The sequence below is a fragment of the Cynoglossus semilaevis genome, chromosome 6, assembly GCF_000523025.1.
Source record: "Cynoglossus semilaevis isolate Cse_v1.0 chromosome 6, Cse_v1.0, whole genome shotgun sequence".
Classification (NCBI taxonomy): domain Eukaryota; kingdom Metazoa; phylum Chordata; class Actinopteri; order Pleuronectiformes; family Cynoglossidae; genus Cynoglossus; species Cynoglossus semilaevis.
This window is the reverse complement of record NC_024312.1, coordinates 9,294,752-9,316,554: the sequence shown is the minus strand read 5'-3', so window position 1 is coordinate 9,316,554 and position 21,803 is coordinate 9,294,752. Positions and strand designations below refer to the sequence as shown.

The window sequence follows — 21,803 nt, the reverse complement described above, 5'->3', positions numbered from 1 at the left end:
TGCATAACATCTTTGTCCCTCAGTGGGTCACCCCTGGGGGCATATGAGATTTTTTTATGTCCATATTTTTAGAATTAACATGAATTCAAAATCATTTTTAAGAATATTTCATTCATTTCTCTCTGAAATAAAGGAAGTTCATGAACCACTTGCTTTGTTTAGTAGGTTTTCCCAGAGCTCGGTGGCTCAGCCCAACCTGGCATTGCCGCAAGTCATCACCTGTCAATCACCACCACCGCGACAAACAATAGTGTCATGGCTTAACCATGGCTGTAACAAAACTGTAAACACAGCGAGGCGAGAGTCCAAGAGAAGGAAACCAGAGCTGACGAAATTACAGCAGTGTTGAGAAGAACATGTTTGATTTGGATTGACGTCTATAATTGTAACCCACTGTAACCCACTGACGGCTCATTGGCTCAGGGTTTGGTTTATTTAACTTCAGTCAATCTGCCACTGATGACGAAGTGCTGGGTTTTATGCCCTTTTTTTTCAAACCGAAATTGCCTTGTGCTATTTAAAGGGTACTTGGCTGACAAGATATTTGTCATGCGTGAAAAAGGTTAAATACTACTGCAGTAGAAAATGTCAAGCTTGTAGAATGAACATAGCTACTTGAGCTCTGGGCTAGTATGAGGAGTGATTAACGTGGCCAACCACTGATTAAAATGTTACCTTCGACCAGGGGTGATCAATAAATAGACTTGGATCTACCAGTAGATCACAAAGGGAGAGCTGGTAGATCATGAGCAATTAAAAGTAAAAGTAAACAGTAAATATAATTATATACTGTGTAGTAGTGGCTATATAGTGTAAGAACTGAATCATATAGTGCCATAGAGCAACATGCATTTCATCAGCTGATCATCCATCTGTTTTTAACGGATCTTTAATTTTTGGTAAATTAAAACAAAAAACAAAAAAACTTTATTCTGTTAGTATTGGTGTTAACAAGATGCCAGATCATCTTCAAATGCAGAAAGTAAATGGAAATGACTGAATTTCTTTTTATATATAAAGTGAATTCTAAATCATTTCACTGCAACCTGCTGTGGCCTGGGACCACATGATTGGTATTGGTCAGCAAACCAGAGGTTGGTAATACCTAATAGCACAGAGCACATCCAGGTTATAAGTAAATATAAATGTTCAACATTTTCAATGTAGGTAGATCACAATAGCCTGGTTTCTCAATGTACTCACAGGAACATTCATAAATTCAGCACTGCAAATACAATCACTGCTATTATACAGTAACAATCCCCTCATCTCTCCTCCACTGTTCTGTTAATGTGCCCAGAGCTTTTTGGTTCATTATTTGCTGCTGGACAAAAGCGAACAAGCCGTGCCAAACAGGATGTTAAGCCAGTGTAGAACCTAGATTACATCTGAACAATAGCCCACCGCTCATTCACTCACTCGCTGCAATGCATCTGGGAAATTACGTGACCACAGAGCAGCAGCTCATTTATGGAGAAAGTCAAACTGCAGCATCACATGCGTCACATGCTTTCTCCTGTTGCCTGGGGACTTCAATTTATTCTGTCCGTGTTTCAGAAGTACAAGGCCAGACTAACTTGAGTGGGGAAAGTGCTCACACTGACCACAAACTTCTTTCTCTCAAGGCTGATGGCTTCAGATGACCTTCAGACTGAGTTAGAAATAGCCTTTAGACGAACTAAAAGGCCTGGCCACAGTCATTAGTGTTAGTGTCCTGTCGTTTCACTGCCTTTTAAAGGTATGCAACACAATACTGTGTGTCAAATATTATAAACAAATGTGACGGCCGTGTTGTTTAACATCATCCGATGTCAAACTTCAACTGTCTTTTTCACATCTGGAAAATCTACATTTTGACTCTACAGGGTGGGAGAATGTGTATGGCTTCGACATGACTTGCATCCGTAATGTGGCAATGAAAGAACCACTGGTGGACGTAGTCGACCCTAAACAGGTGGTGACCAACTCCTGCTTGGTGAAGGTTAGTGTTGAGCTCAGTTCTGTTTCAAATGGTAATGTTGCTCTGTTAACCCAGTCATAGTTGCTGTTATGCTGAAACTAGTACATGTCATTGACGCTGTATGAGGACTGAGTAGAGCCGTGTCGCTGCATACATACATACATATATATATATATGTATATATATGTACGTAAACATACATATTTCACATTTATTTCCACATTGTCAGCCGCTAGAGGGCACTCAAGCTGGCTTGTGCAACTTATACTCTGGAGTGACTTATATAAAATGTTTTTTGTTTCTATTATGCATTTTTTTGGATGGTGCGACATTTACTCCAGAGTAACTTGTAGATGGCACTGTTTTTCTAATGGCACTAAAATATTCTTAAAAATACATTTTTAATGTAAGTTCTTAGTTAATTTGGTAACGTCTTCCCTACATGTGTGTGGCTTAACAGTTGTACAAAGTTGTAGCTGTGAGTTTGAAAATCCACTCTGACAATAAGGTTAACATGACAACTTAATTGTCATGTTGTTCATGTTGCATATTACTTAAAATGTGAAATACCAGCGATCCAGTTAGCAGTCACTGCATGAGCAGTCACTAATAGACTGAATCGACATCAGTGCAGTTGCTGAATGATAAAAAATGAAAAAAAAAAAAAAAAACCAACATATTTTGTGGCAGTCTACGGCTGGCAGACTTCGACCTTGATGTGTGGCCGTTGCCCTGTCTGATCTTCTCATTTTGTAGATTAGACTGATCACAGCTGCTGTGCCATGCATGTCAATGGCAGCTCGTCTCGTCGCCCTGATTGTGCTCCCTGTCACAGTGACCTTCTTATTGTTGGCGTTGATTACACCGCTTCCCTCCCGTCTCACCTCTCTGCTGGAGTGAAACTTCCCCACAGTGATATTTTGAAGTCAGCCTCAATGCTGCCATCCATTGTTGTCTTTTTTTTTAATCAGTTGAAATGCAGGTATTACATTACTGTTGATCTGCAGTAGACAACGGTCCTGAAGTTTGAATGGAAATCAAACGATCGTTTGTAAAGAAAACATTACTACAATTTCCCACCGCTAACCGCTGCTATTGTCTTCAGATGGATTAATGACTGACCTCATTAAAGCTGCATAGCTGTGGAATGGTACTCACAGGACCTGGTGTTATTAAAACTGCTGCTTGAAACACTGGGCATCAGTGGTCAGTGAGGATCCTTACAAAATAAAATTAAAAAACCTGCTGAAAATACACAGATGAATTTACACATCCTGCAGGATGATGTTTGGATATGATTCCGTCTTCAGAGTACAGTAAATTCTACTTGTCTTACTTTTAACTGTGGCTTTGGGGAGTCTATACGTATTTCAGAAATTACATTGTAAAATAAGTCTATACTATACTAGATATTACTGTCTTGTTTTTATGCATTATTTAATATATATTATATATATATATTTTATTTTTTTCACAGTGAAATGTCACCAAAACAGGTGATGGTACTGCACATGTACTGTATTTACTTACAGCATACAGTACGTAGCCTGTGTTAATATGTATCACAGTCGTCTCCCCTGCTGCCACAAATTAAGTTGAACATGTAAGTCTCATGGTTAACATTTCAGAGCAAATACTGTAACCTAACAGTAGGAAACTCCATGAATGAACGTCAGTCACTTTTACAGCTGACCTTCACAGCTCTTGGCCTCAAATTCACTGCTAAATAAAACCCTGGCAAAAGCCTGATAGAGATTAGTGCTGACATTTTGGCTTTTTGCATATCAAAGGTGTTTCACCCAACTGCAATGCAGTAAGTACAGCACAGTTGCATACAGTACGGTACAGTCCAGTCCAGTCCAGTGCAGTGTGGCCACAGCCCTAACTGATACAGGGAGTTCCAAAGAACACATTTGGTCATTACGACCAATGTTAACCTGCAGCAGCACATGTCTGTATTGTTCAGATATACACAGTATTCAGATGCTAATGGGATCAGACTACTCATCAGCCAAAGTCATACTGTATGGAAGTTTGAATGGAGGAGTGTATGTACACGGGGTCCTCGACCCACTCAAGGTACCAATCCTACAGTGTGATGTGACTCTATTTTAGCTGTAAGTCAGAACATTCTGTACCTGTGTCACTCACCTACGCCAACACAGTTGTGCCATCATAAGCTATGACATAAAATTATCTGGAGAGTCTGACTTACACTTAGCCACAGTCATTATCCAATCACAATCCTGTGTGATGACGTATTTGTCCAGAAAACACAGTCAAAGTACCTCAGAGATAGCTTCTTCCCGAAAGCTATCTCAGCAGTGAACAATAGTAACAAATCCAGTTAAAATAGTCCACACAATTTCACACTTTACTGATCATATTGATCACTGTGCAATAAAGAAACAACTATGTGCAATAACTAATCACACCAAAGATATGTTTGTTATATGTTTGATATATTGTTTTCTTCTACTCTTTTTTTTTGCACCAAGTGAGTAGCGCTCAAATCTCATTGTACACTGTACAAGGACAATAAAGGCTATTCTATTCTATTCTATTCGTTCACCAACTAGTTTGTGTGCAAATTATTTAGCAATTTGTAAAAAAAAAACCCACTGTAATGGAACAAGACTCCTGTACATCCCTGTGCAGTCAAATATAAACTCAGTATAAGATTGACTAAATATATATTCATCCATTTCCCCTCTTTCATGAGGATCATTTTCATTCTCATTTTAAAACTGGGCAGTCCATTGAAACTGAGGTGTCACATCAAGTGATTTGACATGACTTGGAAGTGACACAACTGGTAACAAAGTCTGAAGCTACACACTTATTAAATCATTTAACAGTTGTATTTTAACAACTAAATCAATCACCTATTGTAATCAGATTCGTCTGCATAACACCAGAGGGAGCTTTAGTACCTACAATGGTACACAACCCCTAGTTTGAGAACCATTGAGTTATGGGTTCAGGAGAATGCAGTAAAATCTCGTGTGTCTTCTTTTTTTCCAGGAGGTGGACATCTACACTGTCAAAGTGGAGGACTTGTCCTTCAGCTCAACATTTTGCCTGCAGATACAGAGGAATGACTACGTCCATGCACTGGTCACCTACTTCCACATAGAGTTCACCAAGTGTCACAAGAAGACGGGATTTTCCACTGGTAAGACGGAACAAAGAATCCAGGGTCGATCAGAATATTTGCTCAGGGCTGTATTTTTTTTAACAATAGAGAAATACTGTTAACAGACTGAAGGATCAAAACCTTTGTCTCTGCATATGGTATATTATCACAGTGTACTACAGCTCAGTAAGATCTGAGCACAACTTACTCTGAATTAGATGCAGTTCAAGTTTGGATGAGTAATCTTCCAAAATTGGAGGCGTCGCTTGATGCTTTGAGTCAGTGTGAGACTGACCTCTAGTGGTATGGAGAAGCCCTAAACGTCAGTTAGTTAAAGCAGGCTTACCAAAGGGAAAGTAGGCAATGACTCTCAAATATGAAATACTGGTACTGCTACAAACACTGTTCAAAACCTACTGTACAGGTACAACAGCCCAACTCATACTATAAGCAGTGACTACGAGAGATTAACCTTGGACTGAGACAGGGACACAGCTGAGGACAATTCAAACAGAATCACTGGCATTGCAGATTAAGTTTGTCAGTCCATCATAGTTGATAAAGAGACAATCTCACATCCACATGGGAGAAACACAGAAAATCCTTCAGTAAAAGGAGCAGCTTTACACTGGTTCAAGCTTCCGTAGAAGCTTCTATACATAACCAGAAACTCAAAAACCAAACACAACAGTTTTGCTGCAAATGATGTCAAAGCAGTGTTAGCCTCACAATATCTTATAGCCTTAACAGCTATTAGATAAGGATTAGCTGCTAAGCTAGTTCTACTGTTCTACTACTTCTCCCCAACTCCAAACCAAAGCCAGCCAGCAGCCTGCACACAGCTGCAGCAGTGCCACGTGGTTTTTAGACGTCAGAACAAAGATGAAGTGCAAAAGAAAATCGATTATCATCACGCTCACAGAACTTGTACACTTCCATGTTCATCACCTGATAAAGGATAGAATAAGGAAACTTTTTGGTTGGAAAAAGTCAGAACAATGCAACAGGTTTTAGAAACAGATGCAACACATAAATCAATACAGTCTTGACACACAGTTACATCAGACACACACATTCACACACAGACTCAGTGGGGGACTGCAGCACAAGCTGGTCACAGCAAATGCCATTCCATCTTACATATTACACAAGACTCACTGGTCTTTTTATTGAGCTGTGCACATTCGTGAAGTGACGCAATCTTCAAGTGGAAAAGTTGAAGATCACATTCGTGAAGTGACGCAATCTTCAACTGGAAAAGTGGGCCCACTGATTTGTCCCTGGACGAACTGCGGCAGTTCGATTTAAGCAGGTCTGACCTTTCAAATTCAGCCAAGCCATCGCTGGGACGCAGAACAGGAGGATTCATTTAAGGTTCTTTTGGAGCACCGCACGCAGGCAGCAACAGCGGGTAGGAGGTCAAACATGTAGGTGCCGTCTTCTCAAGCTAAAAGCAGACACCTGCTCCTCACACCAAAAATGTACCCACCCCTCTATGTTCAGTTCGAGTACAGATATGTGATTTTGCTCCATTTGTACTGCATGTCTTTATTGTCTGTTAAAGCAGGCTGTATTTTAAAATGTACTCTTGTTTTGACATTGAAACATAAATATTCTTGTACATATATACATATATAAATATATATGCAGATATGCTTATATGTATATATTTAAACATGTATAAATATATACTACTATTTCCATATATGTATATATATATATGTGTGTGTGTATATATATATAGTAAATTTTAGCCATTATGGCCTTATATTGAACTGTTTTTATTTATATAATGTTTTTAATTTTTATTTTAAATTTAATTCAATTTCAATTTAATGAATCTATTTAAATATATTTTATTGGAATTTACCTCATTTGAAGGTCAAATAGGCTTAAGCTTCTACATCGACAGGCTAAGGTGAAAAAATATTAAAAGTTAATGCACACATTTCTCTCTGTGTGTGTGTGTGTGTCCTACTGCAGCTCCTGATGCTCCGTACACCCACTGGAAACAGACGGTGTTCTACCTTGAGGACTACCTGACTGTGCGAAGAGGAGAAGAGATTACTGGAAGCATTTCTATGAAACCTAATGACAAAAACATAGTAAGTATCACACAAACATTCTGTGTATATGTCACAAGAGTCCTGGAGAATCATAAGATGAAGAAATGACCAATTCCCTTGAAACGTTGTTATTTAAAAAAAAAAAACCTTTTCTATCTTGCAGCGAGACCTGGACTTTGCCTTTGAGTTGGATTTTAAAGGGCAGCTGTGTGAGGCAGCCATATTTCACGACTACAAGATGCGTTAACTTTCACGCAGGCGCATCGGCCCATCATTTATGACCCTTGAACACCAGAGGGAGACAGAAACCACAGTGGGCTCGTAGACATAGCGTACGATTTAAAACGGACAGCAACGATGAGGATGAACTCGTGCTGAGTGCTGGAGACATCAATGTCACCAGTGCAACATAGAGAGAGCACAGCAGTGACTGACACTCTTCTGAATGTAACAGTAACGACGTGAGGTCGATAGTTTTTCCCTGTTCTCCATGAATGTCGGTGATACTTGGTGAACCTGTGATGTCAGGTGAAGTGATGTACCTCTGTTTTTCTGTTCAGTATTTGTTTTCTTAAATGACACAGCACAGAAAGGTTCATGTATCAGTTTGACTTATTGTCCACATCATGTTTGACAGTAGGATTAAAAAAAATTATATGCATAGTTCTTAGAATATTCACACTGCGGAGAGTGTCAGGACCATTCGTCTTTTTTTATAGTGTCAATTTAGTAACTATCTTTGAAACCTCTGCCAAGGACAAACCTGTACAACAACTTTCTATCTGACAGAAGTGTGTGCGTTTGTTTTAAAATTAGTTTGTGTTTTTAGCAGTTGAATCCCAAAGTGTCCAGACACTGTATGGCCTGTGTTGTCAGTTTAAAGTTTTATGTTGCCTTGAACTGATGCCTAATGGTAGTTATTTTAACGATAAATAATTTAATTTTTTTTAAGGCTTCATAGTTCTCATTTATTTCAGTTCTAATAATTTACCTAATTTATTTACTATAGCATAACTGACCTATATATCTATGCCTCAGAGCATATTATGAATACTTTTGAACCTGAAAACATTTTACAGGCTCTGATTATGGTAAAAAGCCCTAAGGTTATGGCCATTAAAATTACAGACAAAATCCCTGTGATAATTAAAAAATAAAAATGTGCCAAGGCTTATATTAGATTTAGTTGTTAAGCTAATGGAAATAGTCAGGCTTTAAGGCTATCTTAAAGGTCTGCAAGCAGAACAATCGACAAAGCCTGTCTTTAATGCTGCAAACAAACCAAGTACTGAAACAAACCAAGGGTGTATTTGATCCTATGTACTTTACATGTAACCATGTAGTATAAGGATCATGTCAGCCAAGTTGTTAAACTGTTAAGACCTTAGTTATATAAGGCAGGAAATCCAACATAATGAGAAAACTGTATCACCATAGTGGATCTCCTACAGAACGCTGCCTAAACAAATAATCTGTATTGAAACTCTAATAAACTGGACTGTTACTTCATATGAGTTGTGTTCTATTGGTTCACCGCAAAAAAAACCTGAAACAAATTAATGAAATGATATAAAAACGACGCCCATTGACACTGTTGGTACTCCACACTGATTATATGCAAATAACACCAGGTTCTATTAATATAATCCATTAACAAATGCTTACATATAAACACAATATAATCCTTAATTTCCTCTAGTGAAACAATAGTGGTTACAGTGGCATAAAAATGTTTAAATATTTAACCATATGTACATACACATATAAATATATGTATATACTGTATATATATACACATGTATAAACACAGGCATATATTTATACACATACATGTATATATATATATATATATATGTACATATATTAGCATATTTACACTTATCCGTTACCGGGTCGCGGGGGCAGCAGTCGCCACCCAAATCACATTGCACCGTACCAAACCTTCCTGCGGGTGGTGAGTCCACTGGAAGGTACCAACCGCCCTAACCGGGATTCGAACTTGCCCAGGAGGTGAACCCTGGGGTTCCACACCAATGACAGAGACATTGCCTCTGGGCCAAAGCGCCACCATACATATATGTGTTTTACATATACCTATATGTACTGCACATACAGACACATATACATCTATTATGTATGACTGAAATTTACTTTACTTTTACTCTCCTTACTCAATTAGAATTAAGTGAATTTTGAACAAATACTTTTGCGCAGTCGCCTCTCCTTGGTCTGGCTGGTGAAGATCAGTGGCACTTATTTTCAAATCACTTACTGCACATTTAAATGAACAGCAAAAGAGATTTAAAAACTTTACTTTAACAATAAACCGCCAACAGTCTTTTATATAAACGCAGGTCTAAGTTAAAGTGCCCAGACACACGACGGTGTGTACAGTATGTTGTTGTTGTGGTTTTCACTTACTTTGGAACAAGACCGGAGAACAGACTGTGTCAACATAAAGACACTTGTGGTCATGTAAAAACACTGTGTGTGTCTTTGTCACCTCCACTGTGTCAGTGTTAGCAGCAGGACTTCTTTTTCTCTGAGGGGTTGCTAAGCAGATCCACTGTCTTTTCCTTCTCTCGATCCTCTTGCTCCTTGAGAATTCTGGGGAAAGTAATGATATATATATAGGAATAATCAGTACACTGCTATAATATAATTTTTTTTAAAGAAGAAATGACTGATGCAAAATAAGGTATTCATATTTTCCAGAGGATGACACAACATCACCACCAATTTATAGAAAAGCAAGTTTTTGCACTTTATAGTGAAATATTAGATGTTTTTCCTAATTATGACCATATCTAATCACAAATAATCATGATTAATAAAATACTTTTCTGTATCCTGCTGGAACAGAATACATAACAGTAGGTAAATCAGTGTTTGACATCTGGTTTTATTTGTTACTATTTAACAGAATAGAATTATAATGTGAATTAATCCACTTATTAATGTACGTACTGTAACTGTAATTAACATATTACATTTTGCAGGCCCATGTAATATTACGTTTTATTAACTCACTGTTTGACAATGAGCCAGAATTGTGAATGGAGTATAGAGACATAAGCTCACCTGGCTAAATGTACCATGGATTTGACCACATTGTGGCCAGAGCGTGCACTGCACTCAAAGAAGGCCAACTGCCAATTCTAAAAGAGTTAAAAAAAAAAGAGACAATAAATAGAAAATAAACAATTTAATAAATAGTAATTATTACTATTAATTAATATTAATATTAATTAATATTATATAAAATGTATGTTTTATAATATATATGTAATATTATTATCAATGTAATAAATAGTAAATGTCATAGTAAATAGAAAATGACATAGTACACAGCAGTACACAACACATGAGGAGATCAGTGTAAAAACCTTACGACAATATTAAACAAAACTGACACCAGACCTTGGCCAGTCGTTCACCAACTGATTTCTGAACTTCTCTCTCAGTTTCCTTGTCTGTTTTGTTTCCCACCAGCATGATGGGAATATCCTCACCTGCACTCTCCTGCGACAAAAAGCAAATATTCATCAGACAGCACAACTAGGACATTGGCTTATCTCTGTTTTTTAAAGTATCAGCAGAAAACCATATTCACAGTCAATTATAATTTCTTTTCGATGGACTTCTGATGGGTAATGTACCTTTACACTGGTCAGCCACTGTCTAACAGCTGAGAAACTCTGCTCAGATGTGATGTCATACATTACAACCACAGCGTCAGCTTTACGAAAGAATTGTTTAGTGATGCTACGATATCTGCAGAAAGAGGAAAAGGCAGGTTAAAAAAAATCACTTGTCATTGCTTCATCACAGATCCTTGCATCTAAATGCAAGACTAACTTTAATATACACACACATATGTATAAATACATATAAATATATACATATACATGTGCATAAATACATACAAATATGTACACATATATATCAATCAATCAATTAGGCTAGAAAAAAATATAGAGGTCTATCAGTACTGAAAATGTGTTGTGATTCAGCAGTTGAAAGATAAAGTGTAACCAAACATTAAGATCAGAAATACAATGACTCATCAGAAATACAATGACTCTTCACAAAAATCAGACAAAAAGTAAATGTCAAAAACATTAGATTCAATGACAGACTTTTTCTTCTCCTCACCTTTCCTGTCCCGCTGTGTCCCACATCTGTAGTGCCACCAGGCTGTTGTCCACTGGTATCGTTCTTACGCTGTAGTCTATACCTGCACACAAGAAAATATTGGAAGAGAAAAATATGTAATGTATTTAATATGGCAAGCACATTATTTATATTTTAAAAGATCATAATATGTTGAAAGATACACATTTTATACAGGAAAAGGAAATTAAAGTAAACCACAATAATGTGTGTTTTTATGGTTCTTTACACACAACCCATCAAGAGAAGAGTTTGTGCAAAGATGAGGAAGTCTCCAGAACAGTCACACATCTTTGATTCATTTTATGATATCAAAACATGTCGATTTTGGTATTTAAAAAAAATCTCAACAGGTGTCACTAAAAGAACTGGACCGAGACTGTTCAGCAAATGTTTACTGCCATTGTAACTCAAGTGTGAAGCAGCCTTACTCTGCTATAGACTTAGTTACTTCCTAATCCAGCAAAGTGTTTCCCATCTTCCCAGTCAGCTTCGCTTGCTGCGACAGACAACTCTGTCATTTTCTGTCAGTTTATGAATATAAAGTACTCACCTACGGTGGCAGAAGTGCCGGAGTGGAAGCAGTCATCACAAAACCGTTGAAGGAGGGAAGTCTTTCCCACACTTGAGTTGCCGACCAGAATAATTTTGAAGAGTCGGTCAGGAGGATAGACACCAATTTCCTCCTGAGAAGAAAAGGGAATGATGGGAGTAGGGAATGTGGAGTCCCTTAAAAATAAGCCATGATGCAGCAGACTCCTATTTTAACATTGTCCTATTTTTTCATGTGCTTGCCTTTACACTGGTCTCTTTGACAACAGACTGAGTTTCTCCTTCCTCCATGTTCCCTTGTGCAGAGGAGTCAATGTCACTCATCACCAAGTCTACGGTGTCCTCATATCTGGAGGTCTCCTCTCCTTCACTGCACTCCTGTAGAGGCGTTTGGACTTGGCATTGACCGTAGAGTAAGTGTGGGAGGTGGTCCTCCTCGATGGAGATGATCCTCCGGAGGTGTGTCTTCCTCTCTGAAGGGCAGGACAGCTGACACGACCCGTTGTGCATACCAGAGCTGGTGATCTGCTCATCCTCCTTGTCCACACTGATAATGCAAAGCACATGCAGCATAATGCCATCATTTATATATATATAAAATTAAAATTCTAATCGGAGATCCTTTACCTTGTAAAGACACTTGAGTTCATTTGTTTCACCAAATTTATGAAAGGCTTCTGCTTCACACCGTTTGGATTCTGCAAAATTGTTATGGAACAATGTTGAATGTGAAGCAAATTAGTTTCAGAACAATGATGTTAAATACTCTGGAGATTAAAACAGACCTACCTGGAAGCACATGTCTCTTTCATCTCTTAAATGTTTGTTCATTTCCCTGAATTCAAAAAGAAAGATTAAAATAAATGTATTTATATATAGAAAGTACTGTTTAGCAGAGTTGATTCGAGGAAGATCAGCCCAAATCTAAGTCCACAACAAACTCTGTCCTGCAGTTTGTTTGGTATAGTTGACTGATTTTATTTTTATCGTAATATTTATATTATTATCATTTTTATTTATAATATTTGTTTTGCTCAATCAAATAGTACATGTGTGTAAACGAAAGGCAGAACAGTGAAATAGTGAGGTTACAAGGAGCAGAGGTGGTGAAGGTGCAGGAGTTCAGGTACTTAGGATCAACTGTTCAGAGCAGAGGAGACTGTGGAAGAGAGGTGAAGAATACCAGCCATGATGTATGGTTTAGAGATGGTAGCAATAGGCAGAAGACAGGAGGCGGAGCTGGAGGTGGAGGTGGCAGAGTTAAAGATGCTAAGATTCTCTGTAGGAGTGACAAGGATGGACAGGATCAGGAATGAGGTCATTAGAGGGACAACACAGACAGGAAGGTTTGGAGAAAAAGCTAGAGAAGCCGGATTGAGATGGTTTGGACATGTGCAGAGGAGGGACAGTGGATACATTGGTAGAAGAATGTTAGAGATTTAGCTACCAGGTAGGAGAAAGAGAGGAAGGCCAAAGAGGAGATATATGGATGCAGTGAGAGAGGACATGCAGATAGTTGGAGTCAGAGTAGAAGATACAGAGAACAGGGAGAGATGGAAATCAATGATTCGCTGTGGCAACCCCTGAAAAAAAAGGGATAAAGTCGAAAGAAAAAGAAGTTTTGCTCTATCCCGTCCTGCAAAACCCACCCTGGGATTGGTGACTAGCTGAAACCCCTAACCTTCTGAATGGTAGGCTTTAATATTGTTGTGCTGAAAGCCTTTTGTCTAAACCCTGATATTATATGACATCTGTAAATTATATAATATAACCAACCACAGTGACAGCATATTTAACACACTACATAAAGAATACCTCAAGAGGTCCAGTTGTTTGAGGAGGCTTGCTCTTTCCCGCTGCAGTCCTTCAGTCAGTCTGTATATTTCCCTGTGTTTAAAAAGACATCTTACTGCATGTACTTACTTTTAAGCACTTTTGTTCTGTGACTAGGCTACGAGTTTCAAATGTTGGTTATACACAAAAATGACAAAGTAGGATTTTCTATGAATTTTCTGTGTCAACTTTGTGATTGATTGTCACTATTCAAAGTTAAAGGCACTACTACAGTAGCACATACCGCAGGCTGCTGTGTAACTGACCTCTCCTTCTCTTCATGCAGTTGTGTGGACTGTTCCTGCAGCAGACTCAGTTGCTCCTGGGCTAGGATCAGATCTTGGCTGCTTTGCTCCAGTTCCATCGTCAGCTCATCGTTCGTCTGCTTCAGTTTCACATTCTCCACCTTTGTTACATGTTGCTCGCTGCGGAGGTCGTGACACTGACGCTCCAGCTGGAGGAGCACATTTACATCTTCTTTCACCAACTGACTATGTTTACTGTCTGCATGCAACTAAAACTTTAGTGGAACCAAATTAGCATGGAAGCAGTAAATGAACTCCAGCATTCTAAACTTTATAGATGTTTTCAGTTAACATTTAACTTACAGCTATGGTTCCCAAAGTGGGGGGCAGATACCTTATTGGTCATAGAAATGTGGCGGGAGGCCCAAGCAAGCAAGTTCAATTTTGAGTTATTTTCATTTGTTCAACTATATACAATTACAGTTTGAATTTGAATTGAGTGGAAATTTAAAGTAAAAGCTGCAAATGTTTCCAGGTGTCCGTGGCGAAAATTTTTTTATTATTAAAACATAAATGTGGGTTGTTTTTAATCTTGTTTGGAAAAAATCATCACAGAATTACACAGAATATGATAGTAATTTGAGATTTGATAGTGATTTGATTTGAAGTAATGTTTGCTAAAAGAAATAATCGCTAAAATTATCTTTACAGCTAACCATTACTTTAACTAAAGCATCAATCATACAATATTAACACTAAGACTAGGACTAAGATTAAATGTTATAATGCTTATTGAAGAAACTGTGGCTTCAAATGTAAAACTGTCTGTTTTGGTGACTGGAAAAGTACACAAGATAATATTTTCAACAAAAAAGAAAACCTGACAACACCAACATCTCTCTTTAAGCGTCCACTTCCTGACACCTTTCACTGACCATTCTCTGTTTCTGGAAGAGTTGTTCCAGCTCCTTCTCTTTGCTGCACAGCTGAAGCTCTAGGTCTTGACTCTGGGACAGGAATCGCTTATAGTCCTTTGGGGCAATAAGAAAAAAAAAAAAACAGGAAGCAAAGACTTGATAATTTTGAGGAACAGACAGCAAAGCAATATTAATAACTGAGTAGTTACCTGTAAAGCTATTTTGTCTTTTTCATTCTTTATCTGTTGCTCCATTTCTTCATACAGACGCTGGATCTCACTGTCATGTGTTAGTGCTTTTCTATGGAAAATGACACATAAGCAAATACTTTGAGTTCATTAGCATTAATGTGCTTTTCATGTTTTTTGCCTGTGGAACTTCACAGTAACATTGATTCAAATTGCAAAAGTAGATATTTAGTAAAAAAAAAAATTGCTAAAAACCTAATGGAATGAACAGAAACCAAATGTTACTCCAACTTCACCTTTGAAGTACAGTCTCCATCTCCCACTTCTCCTGGTTGACCGCTTTAATTTGAAATGTAACTCTGGCTAAGAAGTCCTCAAAGTTGGATAAAAGATGTGGTTCATCCCGTCGCAGCTGGGTCCACAAGCTGTGCACTTCTGCTGGACTGAATAAGATCGAGTTAAACAGCGTCAGTAATCCTCTGCAATACGTTAACTCATTCTACTAGAACTGGCATCTGTCATTCATAATTTAAAGTCAAAAGAGACATTTTTCCACTTTTAGAAGAAGAAGAAAACAGAAAAGAAAAAGAAAACATGTTGAAGATATTGGGCTGCTTCAGTCAGTAACTTTTTTTTTCAGTAAGTTTTTTCATTTTTACCCCGATATGAAAAATGGTTAATTAATAGAACTGACTCAAAAATTTGTGAATATTAATATGGAATAAGGATGATTACATACAAGACTGCTGGAAAAGAAGAAAATGGCCAGCAGAGGGAGTGCTCAAGAACGTTTATTTCACCTTGGAAACTTCTATCTGTTGGTGGGTTTGTACAGCTGATTCAAGTCTCAGGCTTAAAATACAGTGGAGGCTTTAAAGGAAATGTTGACTTAGGGTAAAGATAGGACACACTGAGACCTAGACACAAACACACACACACACATAACTCACTCTTCAAACACACTGATGGCTCCGAGGCGCTCCATGAGCATGCAGAAATGCTTCTGGTCTTCATCAGCATCTTCTCTGTCCAGACTTTCCTGCCAGTGGGTCTGATACAGAACCTCTGGTGGGTTTTTAACAGCTGTAATGTCTCCCATATCGGACACTGCAGGAAACGTCTGCCCGGATACAAATGAACCTAACAAGAAAAAAAAAAAACATTGTACATCACGCTACACTATTTTGTACAAGAGTTATCATTAATTACTTTGTGCAGAAATGGGTTGAAAACATACTAAATCCTAAGGAGAACTCTTCAAAGGTAAGGTATCCATTGGCGTCTGAATCAAGAGTATCAAAAACCCTCTCCAGTTCCTCTGGACTGAGAGGCAGCTCACCATTCAGCCTCTGTTTAAGAAGACACAAAACACAGCTGCTGTTGGCATGACGAGTGTAACCACCATCTCATGACAATTACGAAGGCATGAATTTAATTGAATTAGACAGAAAATGTCATTTAGCCATGTAGTTAATGATACTATATATAGCAGCAGTTTCAAACCCCTGGCCCAGGTACCACATTTGGCGCGTAAAGCCCTCAGATCTGGCCCCCGCGTTGTTGTCAATAATAGTAGTTTTTTTTGTTTTGTTTTTTTTTTGCTTTAGTTGATTATTTAATCAAACCAAACCATTTGTTTTATATTTGCTACACAGGAGTCATAGAGAAAAACTGAAATGATTTTTATGTTGATTAAACATCCTATTTAAAAAAAATACAATTTTCTGGGGGGTTAATAAATCAGGTTTTATAGAGTTAAGAACAGCAAAACTGTAAAAAATAATATACAGTATTTACTTATTTGACTTTGACACTCCTGATCTACAGGTACAGGTGTATTTAACACAGTCTTCAGGTGTCCAGTAAAGGTCTTAAGGCTGAGAACTACAGAGTAAGTCTAGTCTTAAATGAATGACTACTGGGCTGGGCCACTGACAAACACTGGTTACGTAAGGGTTTGGGTGAGTCAATGTGTGACCCTCCTTTCTTTACAGAGAAGCCAACAGAGGCCAACCTCAACAGGCAGCTTGTTTTTTTTCCCACTGTTTACACTGCTGTGAATGTTGACTGATACCACCCATCACAATCAAAGCAAAGAGAAGGGCAAGAATAATACCAGTGTTCCAGAGAATCAGCTGCTCTTATAAAAATTTGTTATCTTGGCCGAACATACACTGACAAGCAGCAGAAAAGTAAAGCTGGTCTGTGTCATTTCATCCATTATTTGTACTCTTTTGGACAATTAATATTAGAGAGCATTGATCAAAGAATAAACAAAAAAAAAAGGTTTTTTTGAACCTTGATAACTGGTGCCTAATGAAATGTCATTGACAGACAGATCGTTTGACTTTGACACCCCTACTGTAGAGTATTTGATAATGAGGAAATTGCAGCATTTACTGTATTCTAATTTTACAAATGTACAATCTTGATCTTGGTATTTAACCTGTATGCAGAAATTCAGATATTCATACACTTTGTCACATTTAAAAAATCTTTTGTCTTCTACTTGAGCACTTTTTGTGTTTGGTACTAAATTGTGTGACATCTTGAATATGGAAACTTTTTCTCCTGCTCTTTGAGCATTACTTCATAATATATTTCAAACAACATTAAATAAATTTGTTGTCTCCAAAATGTGGGCAGCACATGTGAAGAGATACATCTTGGTTTCAACTGGTTGGTTTCATAAAACATCACTGATTCCAAAAGTTTCTTTCTGCAGCTTGTGTAATTTAGTTGCTTTTTGGATATACAAAATATCAGTAGGAATTCAGATTTTTTTTTTATTTAAAAAAAATGCGTAAATTTCATAATCAGGTCGGCAAAGATCACTTTTGTGTTTGGGCTTTGGTTGTGTAACAAGCTCAGAGTGGATTCCTACTTTTAAACACACTCTGTTCTTCAGTAAGAGCTCTCAAGTGCAGCTCTGTCCCCACTCACCATCTAATTAGCAACTGATTATCATGGACACCTAATCAAAGACTCCCCTCTATGTGTTTATGCTCCGGCTCTCTTCACAGCGTTATCAAAGCCTCGGCCATTGTGATGATGAATATCTGAAGCACAGATGCAAATGTACAATATTGTGAGTGGAGGAGAAACGGGACAAAAACCTATGAATGGCTCTTTCATGATGTAAATGGAGCTCCTGTCCTACTCCTGTTCTGTTCAGAATTATTAATGAGTCCAGGAGAGGACAGTGGACTGGACAGACAAGGGGATAGCTGATAAATATTAGAAAATGTGGATGTAATGTTCACACTGGGCTAAAGATTGTTCCCATGACTTATTACATTAACTCTGACACCTACTAATTTACATAGAATTCTCTCTAATACAATCTTTACTGAAGTTAAATCAATAATTATTATCAAAGATTCTTCTAGAACCTTAACTGATCTACAGCTAGAATCTTTGGCTCAGCAGCCTCACCTGCATGTCCTGTCGGGTGATGTAGCCCTTGTCCTTGATGTCGCACATCTGGAAGAACTCGTGGGTTTTTTCCTGGATAGTGTTCTGTCTCATGTCCCCCTGCTCACGTTTCCCCTCTTTATTGCCGTCCTCTTGCCTCTGCTGTGTAGTCTGGACCACGGCGCCGGCGGTAGTGTGGGCTGGTGGTGTAGCATGAGGAGCAGTAAAAGCTGCCATGGTCTCTGAGCGATTGTCAATACAAGACTGGTCCCTGGTCCTTCACATGAGCCACACAGAGGCAGAGGTGTGGAGAAAAGACATCCCACAAAAGTAGAGTCTCGGGCTGCTGTAGATCAGAGGCTCTGGCCACTGCCACAGTCCGTCCTCTCTTAGCAACCCTCCTCCTTAACTAGTCAGTGACACGTTGGAGAGAGACACGTAATTTTCAGATTATATTACATGTAATTTATCTATATTATATGATAGTTTACTCAAAGTATGTCTGGCAAAAAATTCAAAATAGGGAGCAAAAATGATCCTGTAATGAGTCTCATTTAACAGATTACAATTAAAAACTCACCAAAGATACTGGTACAATTGAAACCAAATCAACCGCAGAACACCGAGCCTCCTCTTCTACACTGGCTTCTTATCTCAAGATTCACAGTTAATGAACCTAACAGAGTCTAATGTTAGCTGACAAGCAAAGACCAACATCAAATTTAAGGTTAGGTTGTGGTATTTGAGAGTGGTCCCGCTTGCGTGGAATTATTGACTCATAAAGGTCTAGTGATGGGTTTAAAGAAGGTTGAAGTTCCCCTGTCCACTGGTCTGGAAGACTGCTTGTCATTGGCTGCGGTGCATCATGCATGAGCTCAGACTGTTGATGAAACCTGTGTGGGACAGGGAAAGTTTATACGAGTTTGGTCAGGTTAAAAGTCAGAGATGTCTTTAAAGTTGAATTAATTCATTTACATTTTAAATAATTTTCATTCATTTTCAGTGCAGTAGAATTTAGAAAACCTATTTATATTTCAGGTGAGACCTACTTAAGATAATTCTTGGCTAATTCTTGTCATATCTGGATATTTTGCTATTTTGCTGATCTAAGTAATAACTGACTATTTATTCATTATCTTTTTTGGAATTTTTGTGGTTGACTTTTGACAATTTTTAGACCTTGTTTTGGATAGTTAATCTTGAGAAAAATAACTTTTAAATCCTAGTGTTGCCACATTTTAATTCTGGCTTATACCTAATACTAGTGACTGTCTGGCAAACATTAGAAAAATAAACCTTTTTTTATTATTATCTTGACCAATGTCTCGACCCCCTTTTTTAGAGGCCCCCAACAAATATTAAAATATTACTTTTTATGAAGGTCAAACCTCAGTGAGAAACTCTGGTTCGGTCCCTTTTTCTGCTTTATTTTGGCCAGAGATCAAGTTTTTGTCTCGCTAAATACCATCTAATCTTCACAGACAGTTCCACTGGACGAAACCCAAACAAAGTTTTATGGCTTCTCTGTTCTAACTTGGTATCAGATGTTAAGACAGGTGGCCAGCGACTGTAGATTAAGTCACAGGGACATCATTAAAAAAAAAAGAAAAAACAGATGTCATCCAAACAGATAACTAAATGGTAAAGCATTCTGTCCACAAACCACACCTGTCACATGATGTAAAACTTACAATCTGTTTTTAAAGTACTTTTTGTCTGTAACTACAGTGTGGAAAATAGTACTTGTTGTTGAATATGAATTTGAACATATTTGAAGAAGTAACTGACTGTACTGCAAACCAATGAACTTTCCATGTCATAACAAACACAGGTTTGCCTTGCTCCTCACTTTATTTATCCCCTCTGTAACCTGTGTAGTTCAACCATCAGTCTTATTTTTTTGGTATCCCAGACAGACTAGCAAAACCACCTACAGTAAAATTATCTCATCATAACTTTAGTCTCGCACTCAGTGAATCCGCATAGTCACTTTAGTCTCGCACTCAGTGAATCCGCAATAGTCACTCTTTACATTAAATACTTTGTCTCAGAACTTACATCAAAAGTAAAAACAAACAAACAAGCTGTTTCAATCAGAGCATTATTTTGGTGCTTTCTTTCTCTTTTTTTTCTTAATTTGTTCTTCTATGTTTCTTCTTTTTTTGTGAAAGAAAAAAGATCTGGATAGTCGATCAAAACCTGTTGACATTTTCTTTGTGCAAACTGTTGCATTCCAGTTTGGTTAATGTTTTTAAACGTAAAAACATTAACCAAACTGGAATGCAACAGGTTTTATTATTGTTTGTTTTTACTTTTGTAATGACTGTGCAATTTGTTTTACATGTCACGGAAAAAATTACGGTTAACCAAACTTCCTGCAGAGTGGTCACGTACGAGACAGTCATCAGTGACATGCAGCTAAAGGCAATGTCAGTAAAATAATCAAAGGACGTTTGCATTAAAACGACGGTTTCATACTCGACATCTACTGTTGTGAAACATCCTGTTGCAGATAGAGCATTTCAAGACGTTTCAACAGTTTTTGATAACAGAGAACTTCCTCAAAACAGCCAACAGAGAACAGCTAACAAGCACAGCAGCAAACTAACAACCAGCACTAACAAGTCCCTGCAGCTAAAATAGTGACAAAGTTAGGTACGTACCGCGGACTCAGACGTCAAATTCAGCTGTACGACCTCCTCTGACAGACTCTTAGGTGGAACTTCATGAGCTGACACTTTACAGAGTCCAGTGATAAGAGTGGAAGTCCGGAGGAATTTGACCGAACGCTGACGGAGCACAGCCCGGCGGAGGAGGGACTTCATCCTCGGTAACCAATGGCTACAGGGGCTACAGGGGCTAACAGGGGCTAACAAGGCAGTTGGTCAAGTGTTCTGTCTTGTTTTTGCCCCTCAAGTGCTCTGTTCTCAATCAAAATAAAATTATACTCCAGATGTAAACACTTAAATATATTATAAAAGGCAGCAATGAGAGAGGCAACGAGGATGTTCTAGACACTAATTGTTATTTTTCCTCGGATGAATGAATGAATAAAGGTGATAATCAATACATTTCAGAGAAAGTCTTAATATTAAAATATTACCTCGGTCAATTCACTTGAAAACCATTTTACATTCATATATAATGTTATTGTAAACTCAAAGGATAAAAAATAGGTTTGGAACAATGTGTTGATTTTCTGTTTTTCATAATGAAATGCAATCAATTTCTAATTAAACCTATTTGTGTTTATCTTTGTTGCACTTTTTTATGTTTTCTTCCTCTTTTGTTTTTCTTCCTTCCATATTTTGTCTTTATT

The 21,803-nt window shown here is 37.9% G+C and overlaps 2 protein-coding genes across 4 annotated transcripts in view; one reads left to right on the top strand and one right to left on the bottom strand.

Annotated features, from left to right (window-relative positions):
- LOC103380051 (protein arginine N-methyltransferase 8-B) overlaps positions 1 to 8,201 on the top strand; it is an 18,457-nt gene extending 10,256 nt beyond the window's left edge. Inside the window, exons 7-10 of the mRNA XM_008311848.3 lie at positions 1,866 to 1,981; positions 4,985 to 5,135; positions 7,080 to 7,201; positions 7,326 to 8,201. Coding sequence (XP_008310070.1) covers positions 1,866 to 1,981; positions 4,985 to 5,135; positions 7,080 to 7,201; positions 7,326 to 7,409 — 473 coding nt within the window. The 3' untranslated portion in view covers positions 7,410 to 8,201. The remainder of the gene's footprint in view (positions 1 to 1,865; positions 1,982 to 4,984; positions 5,136 to 7,079; positions 7,202 to 7,325) is intronic.
- The window catches only part of cracr2aa (calcium release activated channel regulator 2Aa), a 23,364-nt gene extending 1,561 nt beyond the window's left edge, over positions 1 to 21,803 (bottom strand). Inside the window, exons 1-19 of one of the 3 annotated variants that reach the window (XM_025056228.1) lie at positions 21,148 to 21,803; positions 19,065 to 19,377; positions 18,506 to 18,893; positions 16,308 to 16,419; positions 16,021 to 16,210; positions 15,367 to 15,513; positions 15,092 to 15,182; positions 14,901 to 14,996; positions 13,987 to 14,174; positions 13,703 to 13,774; positions 12,677 to 12,722; positions 12,515 to 12,585; positions 12,131 to 12,434; positions 11,889 to 12,021; positions 11,318 to 11,399; positions 10,822 to 10,936; positions 10,583 to 10,684; positions 10,244 to 10,320; positions 9,666 to 9,769 (exon numbers count right to left, since the gene is read on the bottom strand). In XM_025056228.1, coding sequence (XP_024911996.1) covers positions 9,682 to 9,769; positions 10,244 to 10,320; positions 10,583 to 10,684; positions 10,822 to 10,936; positions 11,318 to 11,399; positions 11,889 to 12,021; positions 12,131 to 12,434; positions 12,515 to 12,585; positions 12,677 to 12,722; positions 13,703 to 13,774; positions 13,987 to 14,174; positions 14,901 to 14,996; positions 15,092 to 15,182; positions 15,367 to 15,513; positions 16,021 to 16,210; positions 16,308 to 16,419; positions 18,506 to 18,721 — 2,130 coding nt within the window. In that variant the 5' untranslated portion in view covers positions 18,722 to 18,893; positions 19,065 to 19,377; positions 21,148 to 21,803 and the 3' untranslated portion in view covers positions 9,666 to 9,681. Of the gene's footprint in view, positions 1 to 9,123; positions 9,770 to 10,243; positions 10,321 to 10,582; positions 10,685 to 10,821; positions 10,937 to 11,317; positions 11,400 to 11,888; positions 12,022 to 12,130; positions 12,435 to 12,514; positions 12,586 to 12,676; positions 12,723 to 13,702; positions 13,775 to 13,986; positions 14,175 to 14,900; positions 14,997 to 15,091; positions 15,183 to 15,366; positions 15,514 to 16,020; positions 16,211 to 16,307; positions 16,420 to 18,505; positions 18,894 to 19,064; positions 19,378 to 21,147 lie in introns of those variants that run through there. The other 2 variants (XM_008311853.3, XM_025056229.1) reach the window with 2 other exon arrangements.